Source organism: Lepisma saccharinum, chromosome 23 (assembly GCF_977018435.1).
Source record: "Lepisma saccharinum chromosome 23, izLepSacc3.1, whole genome shotgun sequence".
NCBI lineage: Eukaryota > Metazoa > Arthropoda > Insecta > Zygentoma > Lepismatidae > Lepisma > Lepisma saccharinum.
Genome location: NC_139251.1, coordinates 46,301,581 through 46,328,768, shown reverse-complemented (window position 1 = coordinate 46,328,768; position 27,188 = coordinate 46,301,581). Strand labels below are relative to the sequence as shown.

The 27,188-nt window shown below is 36.5% G+C and overlaps 1 protein-coding gene across 1 annotated transcript in view; it reads left to right on the top strand.

Annotated features, from left to right (window-relative positions):
• tyn (trynity) overlaps nt 1-21,097 on the top strand; it is a 133,714-nt gene extending 112,617 nt beyond the window's left edge. The window contains exons 9-16 of the mRNA XM_083110041.1: nt 2,360-2,476; nt 3,584-3,759; nt 7,977-8,110; nt 10,870-11,009; nt 14,389-14,470; nt 16,036-16,180; nt 17,799-17,991; nt 20,272-21,097. Coding sequence (XP_082966167.1) covers nt 2,360-2,476; nt 3,584-3,759; nt 7,977-8,110; nt 10,870-11,009; nt 14,389-14,470; nt 16,036-16,180; nt 17,799-17,991; nt 20,272-20,423 — 1,139 coding nt within the window. The 3' untranslated portion in view covers nt 20,424-21,097. The remainder of the gene's footprint in view (nt 1-2,359; nt 2,477-3,583; nt 3,760-7,976; nt 8,111-10,869; nt 11,010-14,388; nt 14,471-16,035; nt 16,181-17,798; nt 17,992-20,271) is intronic.
• Nucleotides 21,098-27,188: the final 6,091 nt, after the last annotated feature.

Sequence of the window (27,188 nt, the reverse complement as noted above, 5' to 3'; positions counted from 1 at the left end):
GATAACTATACAAATATGCTATTAGAAGTGAAATGTTAATTTTGTGTAATAAGTGTAGTTTTTAAATCAAATTTAGGGTTTTATTCACCATTTTAACACCGAAATGCCATTTTATATACAGATTTTGATACCAAAATATGCCAATATCATCTTCTTCTTCTTCTTTCTCCTTCCCCTTTGGCCTCATAGCGTCGGGGTTGCCTCTATCCACTCCTTCCATCCCTCCTGTTCCTTTGCCATCCTCTTCAATTCTCTTATTCCTTTTCCTTTCTCTTGTCCTATTTCTTCTATTCCTTTTTCGAATGTCTTCCGGGGCCAACCTCTTGCTCTCCTTCCCTCTGTTCTAGGTTCCATAAATTGTTTTGCTTTTCTATCCTCGTCCATTCTTACCACATGTCTGAACCATTTTAATTGTCTTTGTGTCAGTTTATCTTCTATTGGCTTCTGATTTAATTCTTCTCTGATTCTTTCATTACATACTCTATCTCTTCTCGTTTTACCAACTATTCTACGGAAGCACTTCATTTTAACTGTCGTTTTTGTCTTACTTCTTTTAATTTTGGTGTTTATTTCCCTTTTTCCAAAAATAGTCTGGCTTAGTTGGTAGTATACATTGTTAGATTTCCTTACTCTATTCATCACTTCCTCTTCTATTCTTCCTGTCTGGTTTATGATTGTTCCCAGGTACTCATATCTTTCTGTCTGCTCAGTTCTATTCCATCCCATATTATGTGCATTCTTTCTATTACCCCCTCTGTTCTTCCTATATGCATCACTTTACTCTTATTTGCATTTACCGTCATTCTTCTAGCCTTTAGCACTTTTGCCCATTCTGTAACTGCCTCTTGTAGCTTGTTCTCTGTATCTGCCATTAGTATTATGTCTTCTGCATATACTAATTCTTGGCAATGTATCGGTCTCTTATTCCAATTACCCAATTTTGTTCTTGCTGTTCTTCTTTTGCATATCTTTAGAACTTCATCCATAAATACTATAATGAGTAGAAGGCTCAAGCTATCTCCCTGTTTCACTCCTTTTTCCATCATAAATGTGTCTGACATCTTTCCATCCATTGATTTTATTACTTGAATGAGTTTTCCTGGAATTTTTTTCTCTAATATTGTCCATATTTCTTCTCTGTGTTCTGTCAAAAGCAGCCTTTATATATCTTGATCATTTATTTACCATAAATATGTGGCTCTACAAATATGTATTTATACGATGCATGCTTTTAGAAGCGATATCGGGCGGGGCCACACAGAGGGTGTGCGTGGCGATCAGCCAATGGCAGGAGTGCAACGTTGTACAGTTAGGAGACTGCGGCGCGGAAGTTAAAACACCGTGTTCTGTATTTTTCTTGCGCGCAAGAAGTTTTCATAAAATTCGCAACTTTAAGGTTCATCATAAGATGGGGAAATACTGTACATTTTGAACCTCACTGTCCAAGTCCCATGAATTTCCGTCGCCTACAGCCGGAGTTATCGTTCCTTGAAGAAACAATAGAAACATCACCTTTCATTTCCTTCCGCCTGTTTTTTTCGTTGCCACAGTGTTGACGCAGATGAGTTGTTGTGTCTAGGGAAAACTGTGGGTGTTAAAATCTCCTCCATATAAACAATGACCCTTCATTGTTCTGGGCATTCTCGAACATAGAAAGTCTGGGTCAGTTTGAGTTCAGCGTTTTCCTAGCAAGGCCGGTGTAAAATTATTCACTTATCGTTCACTCGTGCGCCACAAAGAACAGTTTGTGAAAAAATTAAATACAGCCCTTTCGTGCGATAGTGTGTGTTCCGTGTGTTCTTTTTATTTTAAATAATATCACTCTCAAAACCTAGCACCAGTAGTACATGCACAAAGGGTGCAAAATCTAATCATTAACCTCCAGGAGAGTGACTCGGAAATGAGTGAAATCAGTGACACGGAGACCGAGGAACACGGCGAGAGCGGTGATGAATAAATAAATACCTTCAAGCATCTTTCAGGTATGGGTTTCTCGTATATGTACAGTGATATGATATTTTAATCCTGTGTAAAAATATTCACTATATTATTTCACTGTACTCATATATACTGTGCATGCATTATCAAAATAATGGACACATCGCGAATTTTCTGTTCTTCCCTTGCGCTAGCAGTTAGTTTGGCAACAGCGCAGTAGCACTGGCTGGCTATTGGCCGAACTCATGTTCCTTCTAAAAGCGTGCGCCGTATAGTCCAAATGAACTGAATTACATAAAAACCTAGCGTTTGATTGTATTATGAGCATACAGTGCAATTTGTTAACTTCATTACTGTTTCTTACATAACACAAAGTAACTAGGTGTGGCTCTAGTTTACTGATTAATTTTCTTCATCACAGAAACCAACCTTCAAGATCCACTTCCTGTTGTCTTTGACACCACGGATGACCCTCTTCTGGAAAGCAATTCAACAAGAACTGATGTCAACTGTGACAACACCGGTACTTGCTATGATGGTAAGACATAATTTTATTTCTAAAACCCACATCACATCAAATAAAATGGAAAACAGAACTAATGACATTACAGTCCAATAAAATTTCTACACAGTAGTGATCTCCAATTTTAAGAACTATCATCAATTTTTCAGTGGAATTTGAAATTTTACAAGACACGTACTTCTATTCTTTTTTTTCTGTTGATTTATGATGGGTACAAGCAGATTAACACAGTTTTTATTGTAACATTTTGGGAGGACATATACTTCCTGCATCAGGCATACATTTGTTTAATCTTGTATTTTGGAATAAATAAGTGCCTAAATATGGGAGTGTGTATTTTTCTGAAAGATAATAAAAAGTGTATTAATGTGCTCGTAACAACTGTAAAAGAGCAGAAAAAAATTATGCAATGAAATACAATTTATGCTATTCCATTGGCCTCCCGATGGCGCAGTGGTAGCGTCATCACCTTGTAATCAAGGGATCCGAGATTTGATACCTGGTGGAGGCACATAATGGTTCAGATCCCACTTTAAACTGTAGGCCCAGTCCCAATTAGCCTTACTGTTCATAAAGTGGACTTAAAACACCAACTCAATCAACCAATATGAGCTATGTTTACTGCTCAAAAATCAATAAGTTGCTGACCAAGGCAGTTTATTAAGATAAAAACACTTAACACTTCCTCTGAGGAAGACCCTGATACAGGGTCGAAACGTTACATGTTAAGTGTTTTTATCTTAATAAACTGCCTTGGTCAGCAACTTATTGGTTTTAATATGGAAACAAGGCTTAATTATATTACAATTGCTCAAAAATGTAGATTCATATACTAAATTTTTTAATTGCATAAGCAGCGATATATTTAAGAGGAAGCTGTGGGGTTTGATGCATTCCAAAATGTCCTTGATCCAAAATATTATTAATTATCATGATTTGATAACTGGCAATATCTTATTTAAACTTTACTCATATTATTAATGCCCCAATGTACAATTACCATGGAATTGTACAGTACAGACTTGAGTCACTCTAACAATAATGACAAAGAGCTTCCTTCCTTCCTAGACAGAAGTAAAGTAATATTATATGCTTATTGTTATTTACCATTTTCTTTCACAGTATCTGTTCACTGCAAAGACACCAGGATTGTCGTCCAAGTCAGAACAAACAAACCCTTCAATGGCAGGATATATGCCCTGGGTAGAAGCGAAACATGCAACATTGATGTCATTAACAGCGACCTGTTCCGTTTGGACCTCACAATGAGTGGACAGGACTGCAACACACAATCAGTGGTGAGTAAAGGTTTTTCTGAAATGCATATTCAAAAAGCACTTTGATGAATACAGTATCTGCATTCACTCTAGGACTGGGTAGATGCCACTTTGACCTGGTAAGAATGAAACCAATACCAATAATGTTACTGATACTCACTACTTGGAAAATGAGATAATTTAAAGTAGTTTAGAATATTTACAAATTTCTAAACACAGTTTTTAATTAAAACTATTCTGTATCGATCTATGAGAGTTTTGCTTTAAAATTATGGTTACCAGATCGCTATAAGGGAAATGTAGGACATGCTGTCCCAAAATGTAGGACATTACGTCAAAATGTAGGACACAAAACATTCTCAATAAATAATACGTATTTCTATAGAACACATTAGAAAGTAATTTAAAAGTGATACTTCTCAGTTTAAAAGAATGATTACCTGTTCGATCTCCGGTCAACACCTCTCACTTGTTTATTTCTTTATTTTTAACATTCGTACTTACCTATTCTGCATTGCGAAAGATTGTTTAAGGTGAGATTTTGCTTTTTCCACGAAAATACTTTCAATTTTTAACATTAACAGTAATTATTGTTCTTGCTTTTTTCGCTTCCGTAACACACAATATGGCAGGCACAGCTGTGGGTCATGAGTGGGTATGCATTGTTTCCAACCTTCTTAACCGAAAAATGCTCCACGAAGCATTCCTGCATAGCCCCAAATACCATACACGAATAGCCCCACAAACCATTCACGGTAAGGTTAGGTTAGGTTAGCTTAGGTTAGGTTAGGCAAACATAGTTAAAATTTGGGGTCGTAGTAATATCATGAATGTATATTTCATTTTTTCACATTCTTGCAATACAACGGCGTGGTTGGAAACACTGACAGGGTGTTACGTCATCAAACGTACGCAACACGTAGAGGAAGCAAGTAAAAGCAACGACAATTGTGTGTCGGAGATATATTTCTCTTCAAAAATACATGAATTTCCGGTCCAATAGATTCAACGATGAAAGAAAATACGTCCATGAACTTTGACAATGCTACAGAAACTCATTTTCGTAAGTAGTTTCTTCTGTAAAAATGAAGAAATCCGTTGACCGGAGATCGAACAGTTACCAAAGAATGAATTCTCAATGAATTTTTAAATGCAAAATTTCAAAACTTCCAATCATACTAAACAATGCACTTCTTACTACATGATTTAAGTGGTACTTCTCAGAGGAGCCAATTTTTCTCAAAATTTCAGGTTTAGTCAAAATATATTTATGTTAGAGTGGACAGTCAAACTCTTGGAAATTATAGGAAACAGTACGAAACATTTTACAGACTTTATGAAAAAATCAGTTCTCTCATGAGTCTGTTGTGCTGATGGTAATAAAAGTACTCTCTCAATATTTGCATTATGACCTGTAATGGCAAACAAATATTCAGCAATTACCATAATTTGAAGTGGTTCCAGAGTTTCATCTTGAGTAGTTTTTAGTTCAATTACAGGGTTTCTACCAAAATAACAAATCCAGAATTCTTGACTTTTTCTGAACTTTTCTTGACTTTTTTTTTTCGTTTTTGTTAACATTTATTTAATCTTACTTAATTTTACTTAGGTAAAGTTGGAAATTAGTAATAAAGAAAATAAATATTTATTTAATGAAAAATCCCTACCAAAGGGCCACTTAAGATGAAAACTGAAGCTGTATTTAAGAAGAGAATTAAACCTGCTTTATCTATTAATGCATCCTGGACTGCATTTGGCAGAATAGCAAGGCTCTGGTGTTTGGACTCACAGCCAGAATAATATTATGTGGGGCTTTGTGTTGGTTGTCCCTATATGTTTGTGACTGTCCCTTCATCCATCTTATCTTACCACCATTCATCCTCATCTTTGCGATTAGAGAAAAGGGCAGAAAAGTGAAGTAAAATAAACTAAATGAACCAATCAGTCTGATAGCAAAGATTCTTGACCACAAGAATAATTTATTGCCTTTTTATTGACTTCTTGAGCTACTTTTTGATTTCTTTGCTCTTTCTTAACTTCCATGACTTTCTTGAATTTGAATTTAAAATTTTGGGTGCATCAGCACTTAGGCTATTTTGCACCCGTCACTTTATACGGGGTCCAGCCCCTTACCTGAACTAAAATAACATAACTGTATCGTGTTGTAACTAAAATATTAAAACATTCTGACTTCCGTTACAAGAAGAGGCTGTAAAGAGGCACCCAGCACACATAAGGACAAAACACAGGACAACACACACAAAATTATACTGGCCATGGGGCCCGTTGCCAGAGCCTCGTTTGTCTGCCAAATGCAGTCCAGGGTGTACTACGTGGAAGTGAGGTTGACAATTGGGGATACTACGTTGAAGCATCACCTTACTGGCAAACACCTTGAATAACTTTATTCTCTATATCCCTGCTTTACAATCAAAATATTGAATCAGTATAAACCCTAAGTCAAAAAATTCCACTCAGGCACTGAACAGTGACATCAGCAGTAAGTGGTCCCAAAACTTTGTTCATTAATTGCTTCCGTTTTCCTGTTTGTTTTCTAGCGTGACAAACATTTATTTTCTTTTTGGGCAATGACTGAATATCTATGATCTTCTTAAAGGTTCACATAACCACATTTTGTATTTTTAGTGGTTTTTATTTTATCCGCAACTTTTCTTCCTGGTTTCCCAGAACTTTTTCAAGCTACACCAAAATACACGTACAACAACTGATGAATGACTGAATCAAAATACATTTCAGTATTGAGTTTGGAAGTGCAGTAATTGACTTGTAACTTGCATGATTTTTTCTTGTTACATATTTTCCTAATTAATATTATCTGACGCTCAAAATGTAGGACATTTATGATATTTTTCAAATTCCTCCCAGATACCGGACATAAGGCTAAAATGTAGGACATATCCGGGAAAAACCCGACATCTGATAACCCTATTTAAAATTTCATAATTTCACATTAAGAATATTATTTAAACAAAAAATACATTTCTTCGCACAACATAATTATCAAAATACTGAAAATTATTCATTTTGTTAATTTTCAGGATAGTATTTAGATTCTGTGGACATGTCACATGACATTTTTGTGGGCCCTGCGACATTCCCGAACTTGTGAAAAGTACTTATTGGTAACGTATGGTGAAAAAAAATTGCACAAAAAGAAAACGCTGTGGTCAAGGGCAAAAACATACAGATGTTTTTCATGTGCTGGTTGGTATACAAGGGTGGTATCTGAACATTAATGAACAAACACATTCACACCGAGTCTGCTGGCCTTGCGACAATTTTGGGGCACTTTCTGCATAGATGGAGCAAATGTTGAAGTATCAACATCGCGCAAGCATCTGCGGATCCGTTGGATGAGGGTTGCAACGGTTCGTGGTTGAAAATTACTGGCATACACCATCCGCTTTAAATTTGCCCAGAAATCTTCAATGGGCCGCAGTTGGGGAACATTAGGGGATTATGTTCTTTGGATATGTAAGGGATACCTAAGTGCTCCATGGCCCCAAGACTTTGTGCAGAGTAACGGCAGCTGGCTAAATCTGGCCAAAAAACAACATTGTCCCCACGATGGTATTCATTGATAAACTGCTTCACTTTAGGCAAACAGAACTTTACATACCGGTCGGCGTTGAGTGCAAGGCCAGCCTTGAAAAACTGAGGGTTCGACAGTCCTTTCTCACTCATGGCAAGCCAGAGCAAAACTTTCTGTGGGAATTTGGTTTTGGCAGCAAAATGCACTGGATCGGGCGCAGCAGCAGTTCCAAGATCATAGTGACACAATATTATAAACCGTACGACAGGAAAATCCTACACATTGAAAATGTTTCACAAGCTCGGACTTTCGAACATCACGATTCTCTGTCCAATATTACACGATCATTTACCGACGGTCATCTTCTTTCAGCTCCATACTGACTTGTTTTTACACCAATCTTCTCTTGCTCTTCACACTACATAACTGGTCGACGTACGATCCTACACAGCTCAAATGGTGTGCCAGTGTTCAGTATTGCAAGTTCCGCAGGATTGCAAACTTTGTGCAATTTTTTTTCACCATACGTTATCAATGATTAAACATTTTCCAATCCAGCATCAGTATCGGTTCAACCATGATTGATTGATTGATTCTCTTTCATAATCAGACCATTTACAAACTACTTTTATGAAAAATTGTGTTCCACAATAGTTACTACTTAAATGTAATTTCTTCTTTTCAGACGGGTGTTTACACAAACACAGTTGTTCTCCAACATCACAGTGTAGTGATGACCAAAGCAGACAAAATCTACAAGGTGAAGTGCACTTATGATATGTCTTCCAAGAACATCACTTTCGGAATGATGCCTATCAGGTAAGTGCAATTCTTGCATAAAGTTTCAACTTACTAGTCATGCGATACCTGTTCCAGTTTTCTATTAACATTTGAATTTTACAAATTTGATTACTAAATTATAGCAAATTCAGTATCATCACATTCAATGACAAAGGAATGATGATCAATTTTGCTGCAAAGCTTAGAATTGTAGAAATATAAAACCATTAATTCCAGATTATTAAATCTGTAGTGAAAATGTAACTTGGGATGAAAAAATATGTAATCACTGAATCATTATTAATGTGTATATATTAATTTGATTTTTGCACCATCCCAAATATAATAGTTTTGTTTACAAATAAGATAAAGGTATACCAGATGAACTCTCCACTCTATTGGTGCGTTTTGGAAATTAATAAAACTATCCACTACATATGAAGGGATACAATTTCTATCTCATGTGTGGATTTCTATACGTCAAGGCAGGCCTGGATTTATATGGATGCCCTAAGTCAGACCATAGCCTGAAGGAAAATGGGGGAGACAGTGTGAATCTGCCTGTTGTAAAAACTGCCCAACATATTCCTACCCTACTGCTTATATTACTTTCCCATTACATCAACTCATGCATGAACCTTATGTGAGTCTACAGTTTCTTTCCTGTCCTCATATATATCTTTGAAAATCAACAACAAATACAAGAAGAGGAAAATTTGTCTTGACATAAGGAAAAACACACATTCAATATTTGCATACTGTGCACATTTACTTTTACTTATTCCGATCCTCTTCTACCGATTGGTGTCGAGGTTTTGTAGAGAGCTCGCCATCTGTCACGATCTTCTGCCAACTTCCTTCCTTCACTCCACGTGATGTTCCTCCTGCTCAAGATATCCTTCATTCCCTCATTCCATGTCCTACGTGGTCTTCCTTTCGGTCTCTTTGCATCCAATCCTCCCATTCTTGCTTCCCATACCTGTTTAGGTATTCGATGTTCAGGCATTCTGCTGAGGTGTCCAAATCATCTGAGTTGTGCTTGCTCAACATCCTGATATATTGGTTGTGTGTTTAATGTTATTCTGATTGTTTGATTTCTGATTTTGTCCCTTCTGGTCTTTCCCACTGTTCTCCTCAAATATTTCATTTCTACTGTTTGTAAGTTTTGTTTTTGTTTTTCATTAATTATCCAGGATTCACTTCCATATATCAATGTTGGTACATAAGTTGATTTGTACACAATCATTTTTGTTTTTTGGCTTATTTCCTTTTTCCCTAAAAATCCTTTGTTTATGGCATAGTATAATCTGTTTGTATTCTTTATTCGAGTGTTTAATTCTTCATCTATTTTTCCATTACTATTGATTGTAACACCTAGATACTTAAAACTTTGTACTTGTTTTAGCTCTGAATCTTCAAGGCTTATTATGCAGGGTTTTTCTATTCTCCCTATCCTTAACACAGTTGTTTTATCTTTGTTTATTTTCATATATTTCTTTGACATATTACGATTTATTATTTCTAAATTTCTTTGTAGGTTTGCTTGTGAATTTGCAAACAATACAATATCATCTGCATATAAAAGTTCAGATACAGTTACAGTTTTCAGTTTCCAATTTCCTACTTTGAATTTTCTCATCTTTAATTTTATTTCTTTCAGAACATCATCCATTAGAATGATAAACAAGTATGGGGATAAAATATCACCTTGTCTTACTCCTGTTGATGTTATGAATTCCTCTGATCTGTTATTGCCAGTTCTGACATAACATCTATTTGTTCTGTAGAAACTTTGTATTGCATCTACTAATTGTTTGTTTACATTGTTTTTCTTTAGGGTTTTCCATAGCTCTTGCCATGGCACCCTATCGAAAGCCTTTTCCAAATCTATAAAGCATAGGTATAATTCTCTATTGTATTCTATAACTTTCTCTATTATTTGCCTTATTGTAAATATGTGATCTTGCACACCTCTACCTGGTCTGAATCCACTTTGTGTCTCCTCTAATTTATCCTCTATTTCTTGTCTTAGTCTAGTTTCCAAAATTCTTGAATAGACTTTGCCAGGCACACTGAGTAGTGAAATACCTCTGTGATTTCCGCATTCTCTGTTATCTCCTTTCTTATATATTGGTATTAGTATTGATATTTCCCAATCCTTCACTATCTTCTTTTCCTTCCATGCCACATTTATTATTCTGAGCAACAGATCTTCTCCTTCCTTTCCCATATACTTGATCATTTCTGGTGCAATGCCATCATGACCAGCTGCCTTTCCTAGTTTCATTCTACTAATAGCTTTCTTTAACTCTTCCTGTGTGAAAGAAATGTGGGAGCAATTTGGAAGAAATATGGAGCAAAATCGTAAGGAAAATCAAAAACTTTTTTACAAAGTTTTGAAGAACATGAGGAAACAAAAAGATTGCCCTTTAAAATTTATATATGATGAAAATAAGAAATTATTAACAAATTCTGAAGAAATAATGAAAAGATGGAAAAACTACTTCCAAAAATTGTTAAGTGAAAACGAAAGAAACATACCAAATGAAGAGGAGGAGGAGGAGGAGAGAAGACCTGAAGAACCAGATATACTAGATGTAGAACAAGAAGTAAAAAAAAAAAGTGCACATTTACACACAGGGACAATAGAGGGTTGTCTGTTTTTTGGGGTGGGGGGGAGCATTGTCTATGAATGCAGAAGGTTCTTGTATTTTATGTATCTACTAATATAGGACAAAGTGTATTGTTAGAAAAGGTGACAATTTCTTTAAACCAATTTTCTCCCTCCATAACAACAGAGATCCTGAGATGATAAGCATCACGTCTGCACCTGAGGCTCCTCCACCTCGCATCCGAATCCTGGATACCAGAGGCAGAGAAGTAGAAACAGTCCGAATCGGAGATAAATTGACCTTCAGGATTGAAATCCCAGAGGACAGTAAGTGAAATACCATCATATGCATGCTGAAGGAAACATCTTGGAATGTGTCACTCAGAATTATTTTCAATCAACATTTCAGCATAATAATAGCTTCAAGTATCATGAAGTAAAAGTAACTGTCAAAAATAAATATCAATACTGGCAACAATACATATATAGGAGAATGGGGCGGGGGGGGGGGGGGCCTCGAGCAGCCCCAATGTTAATGATGTGGGGGCAAAGCCCCCCCCCCCAAATAATTTTGCTTAAGAGGATCTAATGTATTATTTTGCTTCTCTTGTAAAGTTTACTCTGAATTGTGTCACATGAACTTAACTTTAAATACACATTTGAAATGTTCTAGACCATCAATTTGGGGGGCTGAGACTGCTAAACCATCAACTTTGGGGGGGGGGGGGGGCTATGACCAGAGACAACAAAACACATGACTTATTACTATATACTAAGTATGTAATTATGAGTATTGTTAAAATTTTTAATAAAAAAGTTTCAAAAGACGATGTGCATGAACTAGGGTAGTGGATGGGACGTTCGGGCTACAAATGGCTCTCACATGACATTCAGAACGAGATCATTGATATATTAGGGATATCTGTTTTGCACTCCGTGGTAGCAGATATTAAAAGTCGGAAATATTTTGCTATTATGGTTGACGAAACTTGTGACATATCCATCTGTGGACAATTACTATTCTACATTCGAACTGTGAATAAAAATTTTGATAGTTTTGAGGAATTCATGGGCTTTTATGAGATTCCGAACACAGGTCTAAACTTAAAAAAGGGAGAGAGTGAGTCATTCATTAATTTATTTCCGTGATCAGAACCCATCGCAATAATTTTGACAAGTCGGGGGCCTCTGTATGGGAGGTTTGTGCATGGAAAAGCACACAGAGTCGAGGAAAAGGAATATGAAGGTGGCCATATTGAATATATTTAGGATAGGATAGATTAATTGGTTCTTTATTAGAAAATAGAGGCATTTCGGTATATTAATCACTAAATTATATATAATTTTATCAACTCAATATATCAATACACTGCTTCCAACAGAGTGCAAATTCTGTCTGCTTTAATAAGGTAAGGTAAAGTTCTCTGTGCTCATTACACTGTGCCATAAAGGCACATAGGAGGATGTAGAGGTAGGTCCCATACACTCACAATCTCAGCCCTTTTCTTTTGTGATGGTTATCAGCACCAGACTCTGGCTGCCTTTAAACTGCCCTGAGGTAAGCATTTAGTAGAGACAGAATGAAACCTTGCAACTGATTTATGCCAGGATGAGGCACGAAAAAAAAAATAAACTTTGATCACCCACCTTGGGAATGAAATATGTTTCTCACGCATAGAAGTCACATACCCTGAACTGCAGTCGTTGTGTGCTAGTATCTATGAACTGATATATATTTATTTATAAACTTTTGGCACTACTATTATTTTTAGCAAGACTGTATGTTCAGAAATCCTTCCAAAAACTTAATTCATGTATATTTTGTGAGTATCTAATAGTCATACAAAGGCTGTCGCAGAGAAGGAGACAGATTTTTTCCTGGCTTGGCAACACTGCGTATGGTTTCGGCACTAGTTGCGTCGTGTAGGATGACTCATTCTGTTTCCGTAGCAAGGTTGTCACATGTTGCGAAACCACGTTAGTGAGCAGCTGTGTTGATTTACGTGGAACGTGTTTCGTTTACCCCTCCAGGTTTTTGTGTATAACATTGCTTTTCGCGATGAGTATTCAAGATGAACAGCGACATGCCATAAAATTTTGTTGGCGTTTAGGGAAAAGTACTGCGGAAACATATGCAGTGTTTCAACAGGCATATGCCGATCAAGACAGAATGATTAAGAGCCACAGTATTACCAAGGAGTCATTGAGACTCTGCGCCAGCACGTAGCAAAAAAGAGGCCGCATTTGAAGAACTCCTTCATATTGCACCACGATAACGCACACCCGCATACCGCGCGGGCTTTTCAGGATTACGCGACGAAGAGAAAAATAGAAATTTTCACGCATCCAGCATCCAGCATCCAGCCTGATCTTGCACCCTGCGACTTTTGGCTATTTCCACTCTTAAAGGCTGCTTTACGTGGTCGTCATTTCATGACGAACAAAGAAGTGATCACCGCAGCGCAAGTTTTCTTCAGTTCGCTACCTGATGACGAATTTTCAAAGACATTCACAAAGTGGCAGGAGTGTGTGGACGCTTGCTTAGCTGTCAATGGTGTCTATGTTGAAAAAGATGTACGTCTACTCGATATGGCTGATTCTGAATAAAAATTTTGTGGTTTCTACTTTTTTTGTTTCATTTTAATGATTCTTGGAGGGGTCCATGTACATGCTTGTCTTTTAACTGCTACACAGTCACGACTTTTTGACCTATTGCGCTCATTTTGGTCTCAATCAGCAGCTAATGAACCAAATTTTCACCCTAGTACATTTGCTAGCCAATTGACGTTTCTGTTTTTCTATACAGGAATTAGTCTCACCTTCTCTGCAACAGCCTTTGTATTTACCAGTCTAATTCCAATAAATTCAAAGCTTTAAATGATGGTACAATTCTCTCTACATTTCTACTTTTAAAGTTAGAAAGGCATACAATCAAAGTGAATATTAATTCTGTAATGATTCACATCAGGGCCAGCCTAGGTGGACAATAACAACTTGCTAGTTTTCTTCAATAATAGGGCACAATGAGTTAGCTCATCGGCAGGACTAGTATGGCATTATAGGCTGTACTAGGCAATCAGAGATTAGTATAAGCTTCTTTTGTACTAGCAGATTAATCAATTTACTGGAGAGTATGATCACATAAAAACCTTTTTCAATGAATTAGCTGAGAAAGTGTTTATTTAGAAGTAATTGTAACGTTAATAATTATAAAAATCAATCATAGGGTTTATTTGTCTTTTATGCACAAAAACACAGAATAATAATCAACTTTCTAGTTTTATGTGATTTTGTAATCAATAAAAATTAATGATTGTGTTGCCATCCATGAATGAAGAATAAAAGTTTCATATTTTAGAGAGTCATTTCATTGTTAGTCAAGAGTAGATTGATGGTAGGAAAGGCTCCCTAAAATTTACAGTATTGGTGGGAGATCATAGTATGAGCTAGGCTGTTCTTATGGCAAGGGTGCTTAGTGTAGCATCTTTTAGAATTCCTAACAAAGGCAGGGTGCACTGGGATTTTACCAGTGTCCCAGTCCTGGTCCACATGGAAAATATATATTAGCAACACTTTACTTTCTACCAGTGTAATTATTTACATTCATTTGCACTATATTTTCCAAGGCTTTTAATATACTAAAGTTTTATATATGAAGAAAAATATTATAATCAGTCGTCTGTAATATGGATTTTTAATTTTACAGCTCCTTATGGGATATTTGCAAGAAGCTGTGTTGCAATGGCCAAGGATTCCAAGAGCACATTCCAAATCATTGATGATGAAGGGTAAGTTCACTAATTACTTAACAAGCATACAGAACTCACAAGAGCCTCATTACTCTCTCTAGTGCCCTACTTTTCAATTCTGTTCTGCTTTATTCTTTCTATTCTAGTTTTTTTTTAAAGGGTACAAGAGGGTGCTGGAGATGTGTGGATGTAGCACTGACCTAAATCCTTTAATATAGCCCAGATTGTAAAGAATAAAATATCAATTCAAAACTAAACCTGCAAGTTTAAAAAAAAAAAACTAATCAGAACTGGTTCTACTGTTCTTAGAAATGAATCACAACAAATGACGTGTGCACACTAGAAATTGAACCTGATACCTTGATTGATATGTGACAGCTTTGATCAAATTTGCTGTGGGTCGACCAGAACACGTTTAATTTTAGAGAACAAGAGAAAGAAATACAGGAAGTGGCATTTACCAAAGCATCAAAAATGTACATTAAAAAAGTCTTTAAATTGTAGTAAATTAAAAAAAATAGTTACAACTTTTGGATTTTCTTTAAAAATATTGCTAGATTTAATATAAAGCGCTATTCAAAATAACTCATCTAATTTCATGTTAGGATAATTTTGTGCTTATCAATCATGACCTAGCATAGACAATTTTGCGACTCTGTGGCTTTGCGACAGAAAGTCTGCTGGCTTTTCATGTTCTTCACTTTACGAGGTGTGAATTGTAGTTGCAGTGGATTGTAAGTTTAAACGTTCACCCTCATATACCAGGCTGTTTTCAGCAATATTAGACACAACATTGAAGCTTCTTTCGGAGCGAAATTTGAAAACGTGACCAACACAATTTTTTTTTTTTAATGTCTTGGAAACTAATGATAGTAGAGTTACAATTACTTGTTTCATTCCGTATAGATTAGCTTATAATGTCATGCTAATAAAAACATGTATGTGTTAATAATTATAACCACATACATGTTTTTTTAAAGTTCCAAAAAATATGAAGTTATATATGTAATTGTCCTCATTGTTCCAATCCAGTGCTGGCATAAATACCACATTGTTCCGTTCTGGCATACAAGGGTTACAGAATTGATCCAACATGGCTGAGAGTATCTGTCAGATATACGTATTAACAGTGCACGAGAATAGGGTGTCTGTATAAAGGCAAGAGAATAGGGTGTCTGTGTAAAGGCAAAAGTACAGAATGACATGTGCATGTGTGTGTGTCTAAGAATAATGTGGAAAAACTGAAGAGAGTTGCTGCATTCAAAAATCATATTGTTACTGCTATGGAGTCAGTGACAACAGACATGATTCAGCGATTATCAAAGGAATTCAATAATCATCTCAAAGTAGTTTTTGTGACAGGGAAGTCATATAGAGAGTTTTGTTTTTGATGTGACACTAATCACTTTGTATTTGTAAATTTCTAAAAAATATTATCAGTCGAAATCATTGGATCATTTTCAATAACCCTGTATATTGGATGCAATGCCATGCATTGAAGCTAAATACAGTATGAATGCAATAATAAAAAAAGGGCTGAAATTAATAAAAGCATTCATACTTTTACATTAATCAAATCTCACAAGTGTATTCTTTACTTCCAGCTGTCCAGTCGACCCCACAATCTTCCCAGCTTTCACTCCAGATGGCAACGCACTGCAGTCGGTCTACGAGGCTTTCAGATTTACTGAGTCATATGGTGTCATATTTCAATGCAATGTAAAATACTGCCTTGGCCCTTGCGAACCAGTAAGTCTATAGTGATGCACAAATAGTCATTTATCAACAAATTCATCTCAATAATTACTGGTGTCCTAATATTTATGTAGAAACATGTTAGCACCTAGACATGAGGTGTAAAATTTTGTACGTATATAAAGCAAGTCTTGAAGCTTTTGTGGCAACGAATGGTGAACAGATCCTCTCAGGATACTGATGAGGTGAGTTCCGGAAAGGTTTCCAAGCTCACTTCTACCCTGAAGATGAAGTGACGTTAGCTCTCAAAAGCTTGGAAACCTTTTCAGAACTCACCTGGTCGATATCACAACTTTATACATTCTTATTAAAGAGTGGATTTTGGCTTTTTTTTTTATACATATACTACAAGCATAGAATAGGAGCCACAGTGATATAATCGATAGGGCATTTGACTGCCACGTTGAGACACCCAGGGCTTGATTCCCTGGGTGGTTGATCTAAGGTCAGAATATTTCCGACCTTGTCCCTGCATAAAATGGCTCTGAGGTTCACCCAGCCTCACATAAATAGGTACCTAGGAGCAAGTCTGGGAGGAAGAGGAGTAAAGGTGGCCAGAACATGGTACTGATCCCATCACCTCCAAAAAATGGCAGAGATTGAGAATGTGTGGGACCTTACCGTCACAACTACCACATGTGTGTTCATGGCATGGTGCAATGTGTACGGGGAACTTAACCTTACAACCATAGAAATTCATTTTAGTGTACTTTCATCAGTATAGGAAGTATTTTACACTACATGTAAGGATGGGACAGATTATTGGTATATTGGCTGATATAGACACCAGTTAAATTTGTGATAATTCTACCAATGTGATATTTTTATAAATAGCCTGCAACTTAGTGCAAAATGTTGTCCTTTTGTAATTATTTTTATGACAATTACAATGTAATTCAAATACATTGGTTTTCGAAAGTAACTGTCTGTATACTAGGGCTGAGTCATACTGATACTCTTATTGATTCATGCTATGTTTGTCTTGTGCAGGTATTTTTAGAACCTTGCACTTTTAATTTTCCCAAGGGGCTTTTGGCACCCCTTGTTTTAACTCTTTCAAGTCAGAATTTTAGATAAGGGGATATTTCCCCCCATACACAGAAGGGTGCAAAATGGCCTTAAGTGTCGATGCACCCAAAACTTTTAATTCAATCAATCAATCTTATTGATTACCACTGATACCAATGCTGATACTTGGAAATAGAAACAATTTAATGTAGTTCAGAACATTTACAAATATGCATTTTGCATATAATTTCCAGGATATTTAGTCTACAAAAAATGTTGCTTGTCATTTTTGCAGACCCTGAGAGATTCCCAGACTCTGGAAACGTATCGGTTGGTATTGGTGCTTAAATTCAAACTGATATTTTCAAATACTGATGCCACTGGTATTAGTTCAGCCCTACTAAATACATAGTTTATTTTTTTTGAAGCATAATATACAGCAGTTACCTGGTTACATACATTAGTTAAGGTGCTGTGAAACATTTAGGGTTTTTTCATAGAACACTTGCAATTTTATGCTGGAAAAGCAGCCTATGAAACACACACAATTAGAAATTATATACAGTAAATGAAAATGGTGAAACATGTAATATCTCTATTCCAGTCTATTTGTGAATATGGACGTGAAACCGTCGAGTCCTGGGGCAGAAGGCGAAGGTCAATCAGTTCTAGCAACAAGACTGCAGACGAAAGTGACGACATGACGCTCAGTCAAGAAATCCTCGTACTGGACTTCAATGAAGAAAAGAGCGACTTCCTTAGGGATGAACCCCCATTCTCAGATTTTGGTGGACCAGGTAACACACACATATATATATATTTTTTTCAAGTGGCATATACATGACTTATAAAATTCAAAAACTATGCATCACTCTATAGAGATCACAAAGCAAACCTTTTTGTGAATTGTGAACACCCAAAAGGCACTCTTATTCACTCAGTATTATTCAGATCCTCTAACTTTGCACCTATACTATTTGTGTCACTATGAAGAGTACCAAAACATTACTTCCCACAAGTGGAAGATTCTTAATATATTTCTTAGCGGGGCACAACTACTTACTATTGGTATTTTACTTTTTGTTACACCTGTGCTTAATCAAAATTTTCACATTTATGTCATGCTTTCTTTGTGATATAGAGATGTGGCTTTGATGGAATGTATAATACTCATTAGTTACTGTGCTTCCTTGTACATTACTACCACTATTGTCTTTTTTAAGTTCAAAGTTAATGTCTCTATTAATCTATCAAGAGACTACAATGTGCATTTTTGTTTCGGTTTTCACGAAATGAAAAAAAAAAAAGGCAGACATTCAAAATGAAAATTCTGCTCTATTCTTTGTTGACAGGTTTGAAATATCAATAGTTCTAGTCTCTATACTGTCCTACTTATTTTAATTGTATACATACTACATTCATACCTCAGTTCATTTTCAACAATATTTCTTTTTTCACTTATTGTTATTAGAGATTGTAGATTTCAAAATTTTAAAATCAAAGAATTAGCATTTTAAGAACGAAATTAGGCATTTTGTAGCATTATGAAAACATTCTTCATAGCTGATCAGTGGTGATGGAACCACTGTTTTAAGTATCTATTTGTACCTACGTTCCAGAGGGAAGCGTTATTTGCCTCTTTCAATTAGAGGCAGAAAAAAATGTAATATTCAGGGCTGAGTCAATATTGCTTGAAACCAATCTGCTTTACCGATTCCCACCTACACAGATACCAATACTTAAAAAAATTGCAACAATTCAAAGTAGTACAAATTAATCACAAAATCCATATCTTCCCAGATGTTGTGGCACAAATAATAATCCAGGACCAGCATCATTGAAGGGTACAAGCAGATATTTTCTCTATTTCAACCAACCACACACAAGTATATTGACAACATAAAGGGTCTGTGTGATTCCAATGTATTCAAAAATTATAATTCAATTCAATTTAACGGTATATATATTTAAAATATTTAATTTAAGGTGTGGAGTTTCAATTTGCTATTTCACATACTCTGTGTGACCTTCAGGTTGGGGTAAAACTACATTATGCAAGATAAGATACCTTGAAGTTGATTCGGTAAATTTCAGTTTTGAAATTCTTATACAATTAACAATTTTTCATAGATTAGTATATCTCGTAACATTTGTGACTTGTCTCTGTAGATCTACAAGTCACAAATGTTACGAGATATACTAATCTATGAAAAATTGTTAATTGTATAAGAATTTCAAACTCAAATTTACCTAATCAACTTCAAGGTATCTTATCTTGCAATAATATTTCACTTGTCAGATAGATTGTTCTGCAAAGGACACTAACAAAGTAAATGGATTGAAAGAATTCTGTTGTATTTTCCTTGCAGCTTTTATTTTCCTTTCTCGGTAGAAATAAAAGCTAAACTGTGAAAAATTTGCCTCAGGGCATTTATAAATATGTATAAATTCAATGGGATTTGAATTATTAAAAATTGCAATTCATCACATCTATGGAGAAAAATTCACGGACAATTCCCAGTGAGTAGCCACCCTGCATGATATACAGATGCTGTGAAAGTTCCACACACACTTTTGCAAACATTATGAGACATCTGGACTCCAAAAAAGTATCGGTTGCCATCAGTGATTAACCAATATTTTCTGATACCGATACTACTGGTATTGGCTGATGCCAGTATCTTGTTATTGGTAACGGTACAGCCCTAGTTACTTCTTTCATAAGTTGCTTTGTTTCAAAAGAAAGATCTTAATTGGATTGTTTTAATTGGGAGAGTATTTGGCCCTGAATTTTTACCTAAGGGAAATCGGTAGGGATGGAAAAGAGTATATAGAACTTGCTCAAGATAGGAAAAGATGGAAGGCCTGTGTTGCTGCAGCCATGAACCTTCGGGTTTAAGAAGGCTAGGGAGTTAGTTAGTTAGTTATTTGGCCCTGAGCCCCTTAGAAGTACTGCTGCTTCGCTAATTCAACATTCAAAGTGATATCAATTCACATCCAGTTTTGATACGTAATTTGAAATTTGAAATGTTCCTACCAAGCAATTACAAGCTTATAATGTATTTTTGTTTTCTCAGATAAGACAATAACGATTGTCGAGAGCTGCCCTACGAAGACGTCCGTCCTGGCTTTGGGAGTCACTTGTGCTCTTCTCATCCTCATCTACATCAGCACCATCTTCTGCTACTACATGAAGAAGTGGCTATCGCCCAGGAAAGGACTGCCGTGAGACATTCATCAGACGAAACACCAAAGATGATGGACATTTCATACACGAGATCATACTTTCCTCCCAACCCGATTCATGTTGGATGATCTCAGCAGTGTTTTGTGATTGAGAAAAAATCATATATTCTCCTTTCGCCTACCCGGACTTCAGTCAGAAAGAAGCAAAGGATGGGTTGCGTGTTTTTCTCCAAAAAAGAAATATTAAAGAAAAAAAAAGTTGTGCAACTATGAACTCCAAGGCAAGCAGTTTTAATCAAGTGTATTTTGTTACTGAATATGTGTGTGCTATATATATATAGATGAACTGTTTATAGAAAATTTCCGCTTGGAGTCCTTCAATAAGCATATTTGTGAGAGCTCTTCAAAACCTTCCGTGGTAGAGATTTTAACAGGAAAACAAAAGATAAACAAACGGTTTTGGAAAGATCTCATGAAGGCATTTATCCACATCATTTATTTCTCTCCTCTGATGGTATGTGGAAAAGAGGGTAAATATGGAGAGCTGAACTGAATAATGATTTTTTTTGCAGTTCAGCACTGGGTATAGGTGGTTGTTCTACTAGTAAAGTTACCTGTAATGTTAGTAATTTATCATGTAAATAGAGAAACAAAACTGACCAGTATGAACGCTAAATTATTTATACATTTTTTTTGAATAAACTATAGTACAAAATATAAGTTTGTGTAATAATTTCATTCAGTATTTATTAACCATATTTCCTCCATCACTTGCAAACAAGTCACGCTAGTTTTCCATTTGTATTTTCCCAGCTGACCTATTGTGACATTAATTTACAGATACGAACATGATCAGTGGCAAAGCGTGACATTTTTATGTAGTCATCGCAAGACTTGCCAAATTCAGGTTCAATCTTTCAACCGTGGAGGGTGAGATTTCTACATTGATAATGATGATAACAGTGTTCGTACAGACGTGTGAAGTAGAGATGGCCAAATTCATTTTCTTCTATGTTGTATATGATCGTAAAATAAGGAAGACTAAACTTTCTTAAATTCTGCCCGAAAAATGGAAAAATTGTTGAACGTCTCTATCCGAAATCCGGGTAGTCAAATTTCCGAATCAATGATTTTAAATTTTCTGGAATACTGATGTTGTTGACCATCCCTGGTGTGAAAGTAAGATATATTAGGGAAAAGTTTCTGTCCAAGTAAGTATGTCTGTCACTTCAAAAATCTTGATCAGTCTTGTCATTCGTAAACATAGTAAACACAAAACAACATTTAAGTACTTCGTGTTTTGTAAAGTAAGAACATTATTTTCAGAAAACGATATTTGAACCACAGGATCAAAAGAAAGAAAAAAAAATTGAAAAGGAGAAATACTGTGAAGGAAATACAATGGATCCAGAACTGCTCCCCCCCCCCCCCCCAAGCTCTTTCTAGCACTAACTGTGGGTAAATTTATGCTTTTGCTTACTTATGACGTCACTGAAAGCTTGCAGTGTTTGTAAACAAGGGGGCTGAAAAAAGGCCTCTTATGACCAGACCTTCAAGAGTGGGGAAAAGCAGTAGAACGACCTTGGATTCGCAGACCTGCTGCGATGAGTTGGCCTGCCAGACACCATTGCACTCAACAGGAAACATAGCAGGACGACTGGGCACGGGGGTAGAACTGGGCTCTCCTTTCGATTCGCTAAACTTAGCGAATCTCTTCCTTATTTCTAGCTGTATCATGGCGTCAAGTGACTAATTTCGCTCAAATATGCAAGTATTCTGACTTATTTTTTACTTTTTCTCTAAAATATTTAAAAATAAATTGTTTTTATTATTTTGCTTTGTCATTGCCGCATCTCCCGATGACCGGACACTTCGCCTCTGAACATGATATGTTTGGTTACAACATAGCTGATTCAAGTAACCAGTCATAGAACACCATTCTTACAACTTGACACATGTAAGTGTATGATAGCATGAAAATAGTGATTCCAGCATAATATTATGTATGATCTTACTGTACCAGGTTTCACTGAATAATCATAATCATAGCTAATTTTTTGCCAATTAATGTTTGCAAAAAAGTGGGGGTGTGACAATTGTGAAACTTTAAAAAATAAATTGTGGCAGTATATCCGGTACTTAGAAATTATTTATTACTAAACTGTCTTTGGTGTAAGATTAGGATACTCGTGAATATACGTTAAAACTGAATATAGTCCAAGCACATCATTTCTACATGAAAGTTTAGCAAAAATTTTTGTGGACTCAAAACATAAGTTAAGACATTAGTTGTCATTGATTTGTGCATTATAGTTGAAATATTACACTTGAGAAAATTTACTACAAGTGTGGGCTTGCAAAATTCAATTGTACACCGCTATCATAGGTTTCATTATCTGAAGGGTCAATGCAACGATTATGCAATGAAAGGTTATAAACCAAGTTTTGTGCTGAAAAATAAGGTCCATTGATTATGTGATAAAATACGGTAATTTAGGAGTCAAGGTGAAATTTCTGCTGATACCAACGAAGAAAAAGTTCACCACAGTGTATTGCACCATGCCATGCATATTAGTTCTTGATTTTGGCGCTAGTATTATAATCAGTTCCACAGCCTGGCTGCCTCAGGTAACTATTGATGAGAGGCTGAGTGAGCCTCAGAGCCACTTATGCAGGGATATTAATGGGAAAATGTCCACCCTTGGAACTGAACCTGGGTCTCCTGCATGGCAGTCAGTGATACCAACTCGGTATCAATATAAAATTTATCTAATAACTGACGGTCTGGTCTACCAATCCAATATGAAATTTCTAATGCACGATGCAGAAACTTAATGGTTTACTCACACTGTTTATTAATGTTGTCGTTGTTGATTTGAGTCCACATTATGCACAGAAATGCTATTTGGGGCTGGACCTACAGTTTAAAGTGGAATCTGAACCACTATGTGCCTCCACCAGGTATTGAATATTTATTAATGTGTGTAACTAAGAATCTATATTAGATTTTGCCTTAGAAAAAAAAATGTTCCATTAATAGACCTAGAAATTTTGGGCAAGTGCATTCTGGAGGATGGTGCTGATCACCAAGATCATGAATATGTGAAGATTTCCTCTATGTGCCCTTCATGACATGGTGCATGAATATGGGGAAATTTACTCTTTTTTTACGTATTTTCTTTTTTTATGAGGCACTTTACCTACTTTTGTTCCCTTATGAGGCATTTACCCTGTATGTTCATTTATGAACAAGTTAATAATATTGCCCTAAAAACAGTGATTACTTCCGTGACTACAGTGATTAAATCAGGTCTTACAATTTAGTTTTTGCATCTCTATATGATTCTGATAACAAACACACATTGTAAGCAAAATAGGTCCTGTTACCTATCCTTAAGGCTGCATTGCATTCCTCTTCTTTTTCCTGTTATGGTTTACCAAAAGAAAGATAAGAGGTGGCAGGATGCATCCCTGGTTCACTCCAGTTTCTCCTTCACTAATAAGTTGGCATTTACATTATCAATACTGATTGATTGAGTTTGGGTTTTAAGTCAATTTTATGCACAGCAAGGCTAATCGGGACTGGACCTACAATATGATTCCTGAATTAGCCTTATTCATTTCCATTCATTTTTGGACTCAAATGTTCTGTCCTCCGTTTAACAGGCTCGTGATTATTTTTTTCAAAAGTCAATAGGAAAGAACGTATTTAGGAGAGAAGTCCAGGGGGTCAAGACCCATTCCCCTTAAAGAGTAACCAAGTCCAAAATTAAATTTAAAAAATACTTTCTTTGGTAGGACAAATGTTTTTACACAAATGTTAGTGATCTTAAGTACTCATAAGCGATATAAAGAATATATGTCTTTGTTTTATCTGTTCGAGCAATAACAACAGTAATAATAATTATTAATTTAACAATTATAATATCATTATTTTAATCTTATTATTAATTATTATTATTATTGTAGTAGTAGTATTATATGTGATACAATTGGTTCGGACTCCCTCCTAAATTAATTTCTAGATGCGTGCCTGATGATAGGCTACGGAACTGAATCTACAGCTTAAATTTGGATCCGAATTACTGTACCTTATAATATAATATACCTTCAAAGGTTTGGACAATAAATAGGTTTTTGATTTCTTTGTTTATTCACTTCACTCCTCATATCCGATAGTTCAGTTTATCGTAATAATGGGAGGAATTATGATAACGATATACAATAATAACCATCTATTCCAGCCCTGAACCCCTATTTTTGCAAAGCAATATTTTAATCTTTAGAACAGTGAACTTAGCTTGGTTCATGGTCACAGTACCATAAAACAGTGCAAGTGTAGGCTAGAATTAGTTCTCGGTAAGGTGAGGTATCCCGAATGAAAATTGCCGCTCCCACCCATAACTTCTGGAACCGCCACTGGAAACGATGGCAGTGTGCAGAAGTATCCAAGCCGAGGAGAAGCATCAGGATGCCAGGGAATACTGATGAAAGCCTGCTCTGCCTGCTGCATTACCTGTTTGGATGAACACCTCCACTGCCATGCTTCGTTCTATGCCTGTCTGATTACAAGTCTTGCAGGTGCATAATAGTGATGGGTCATGGCAGTTCCTTTTCGGGAAGCAGTTCACCGGAGCTCGCTCACCGAAAGGAAGCGTTCACTGGAAGTCATTCAAAGGAAGTACGAAGCCATGGAGCATGCTTTGCTCTCGGACGAGGCAGTTCCTTTTAGAAATCAGTTCACTGGAACTTGCTCGTTAAAGAAGTCGTTCACAGGAGGAGCTACCATACCAACACAGCTCGAAGTTGATTTCGTTGGGCGGAGGAGGGGATTTGAGAGACTGCTTCTGGAGTGGGTGAAAATAATTAGAGGGGAGGAATCCGCCTTCGAGCACATATTAAACAGCTATAGGAAACAATGTATCGACTGACCGACCGAGGTTCGGGAGCTTCTTTCAGGGGGGGGGGGGGGGGTGAATGAAAATACATTTTAATGGATAATTGAACTTTAGCGGACAAAAAGTCCTCATTGAAAGGAAAGGTTGGACAAGTTATATTCTCCCCTCTTCCTTTCCAAAAATGAATTCCTACCCCTTGTTGTCGCAGTGCATTACAGCGCCTGGTGATAGACGAGGAAAAATAATTGTAAATATTTTAAACATGGACGTCCGCTGTATTTTTTCCAGGGAAGGGCAAACAAGGTATTTTCCCAAGGTGTCAAACGAGGCATATTTTCTTCCAAAATAGTATAATCCCCTAAAAAAAACCTTCAGTTTGAAGTTAGCATGCACCTGTAATGCCCTTCTAATAATTAACAAATTGAGATTGAAATGAAATTATACGTATGGGTAAAATGTACAAATTTTAGGTTGAAATTTATTTTCTAGGGTGGCCATCGTCCCTCCCCACCTTTTCAGACTTTCATGCAATTAAATGGATACACGGTCAAACAAACACCCGCAAGAGAATGGAAGAAAGGACGCTAAACCTTTGACTACGAGGAATAGCATTCGTATTTTTCAAGCTCTCTCCGCCTCCCGGCCCCACTTTTACTTTGACAAAATGGAATAGCACGGAAACGGAACGTTGTCGTAAGTTTGATATGATGATCTTATATCTATCAAGTTCCTTCTACAGTTCCTTGCAATACGAGTTGGGAAAATATGCCAGAAAAAGGGTTAAAAGTGAATTACTTGCCCATCCCTCCCTCATTGTTGAGCTTCTGCAGCATTACTGTAAACAGAGTTGCACGAATAGCTACGCGGAAAACCGCCACTATCAACAATCGGCAACAAAAGACGGGACATCGCGCTCTCTCTCTCTCTCTCTCTCTCTCGATGGTTTGTAGGAGTGAGTCATCGACTGGGAGCGTTGGCAACATACAAGTAAAGCTCGCGACTTCTGAGGAACTACCACGGTAGTGATGGGTCATGGCAGTTCCTTTTCGGGAAACGCTTCACCGGAGCTCGCTCACTCCAGCAGCCATTCAAAGGAACGAACGACCGACTCCTCCCGATGTTGGTTTCGTGCAGCTGAAGTGAAGGGGGGTGGGGGAGGACTTGCTGGAGTTAGCTTGAGTGAAAAGGATTAGGGGAGAGGGAACTGCTTTACTTCCCACAAGAAAACTAGAGAACATACACAGCAATAACAATACACGCAAAGCTGGAACGAGGAACTGCTCGTTCACTCCGAAGGAGCGAGCACTTCACACTTCCCAAGAGGGAGTAGTTCAGAAGGAACGGTTCGTTCACGAACGACCCATCACTAGTGCATAAGCATGGGAGATTCCTCCATAAGCACATCTGCATTCAAACAGGGTTGTTCAGACACAATATGCATCACCCTGGATTAAATTGTTGGCAACAATGTAATTATTTGTTGTATACTTAATATGAACTTTGGCTAAACAATCATATGGGTCGCTTTAATTTTTGCAACAATTAGTACTAGTTGGGAAACAAAAAAAAATTATATTGTGTTTGGAGTCTACAGGTCAACTGACACAGGGCTCACAGTTGAAAGAGGGATCAGAAGCAATAATCATACCTGGGACCCCTTCACTGCAAAGTGCCAGCATAAGCAAATCATCAGACATCATTAATATTTTTAAAGGCCTTTACATGCACAGATGGTTGGGCACGCATGACATATTTTTCATAATATTTTATAAACATTTATATCTTGAGCTCTAGTCCATGCCACATGATGCCATACTAATAACATTTCAGTTCTGTTTTGTTCATTAATGTACAAATTATTTTATGGCATACTCAAATAACAAAACAATACAGTCCTTGTGATTAGCCAA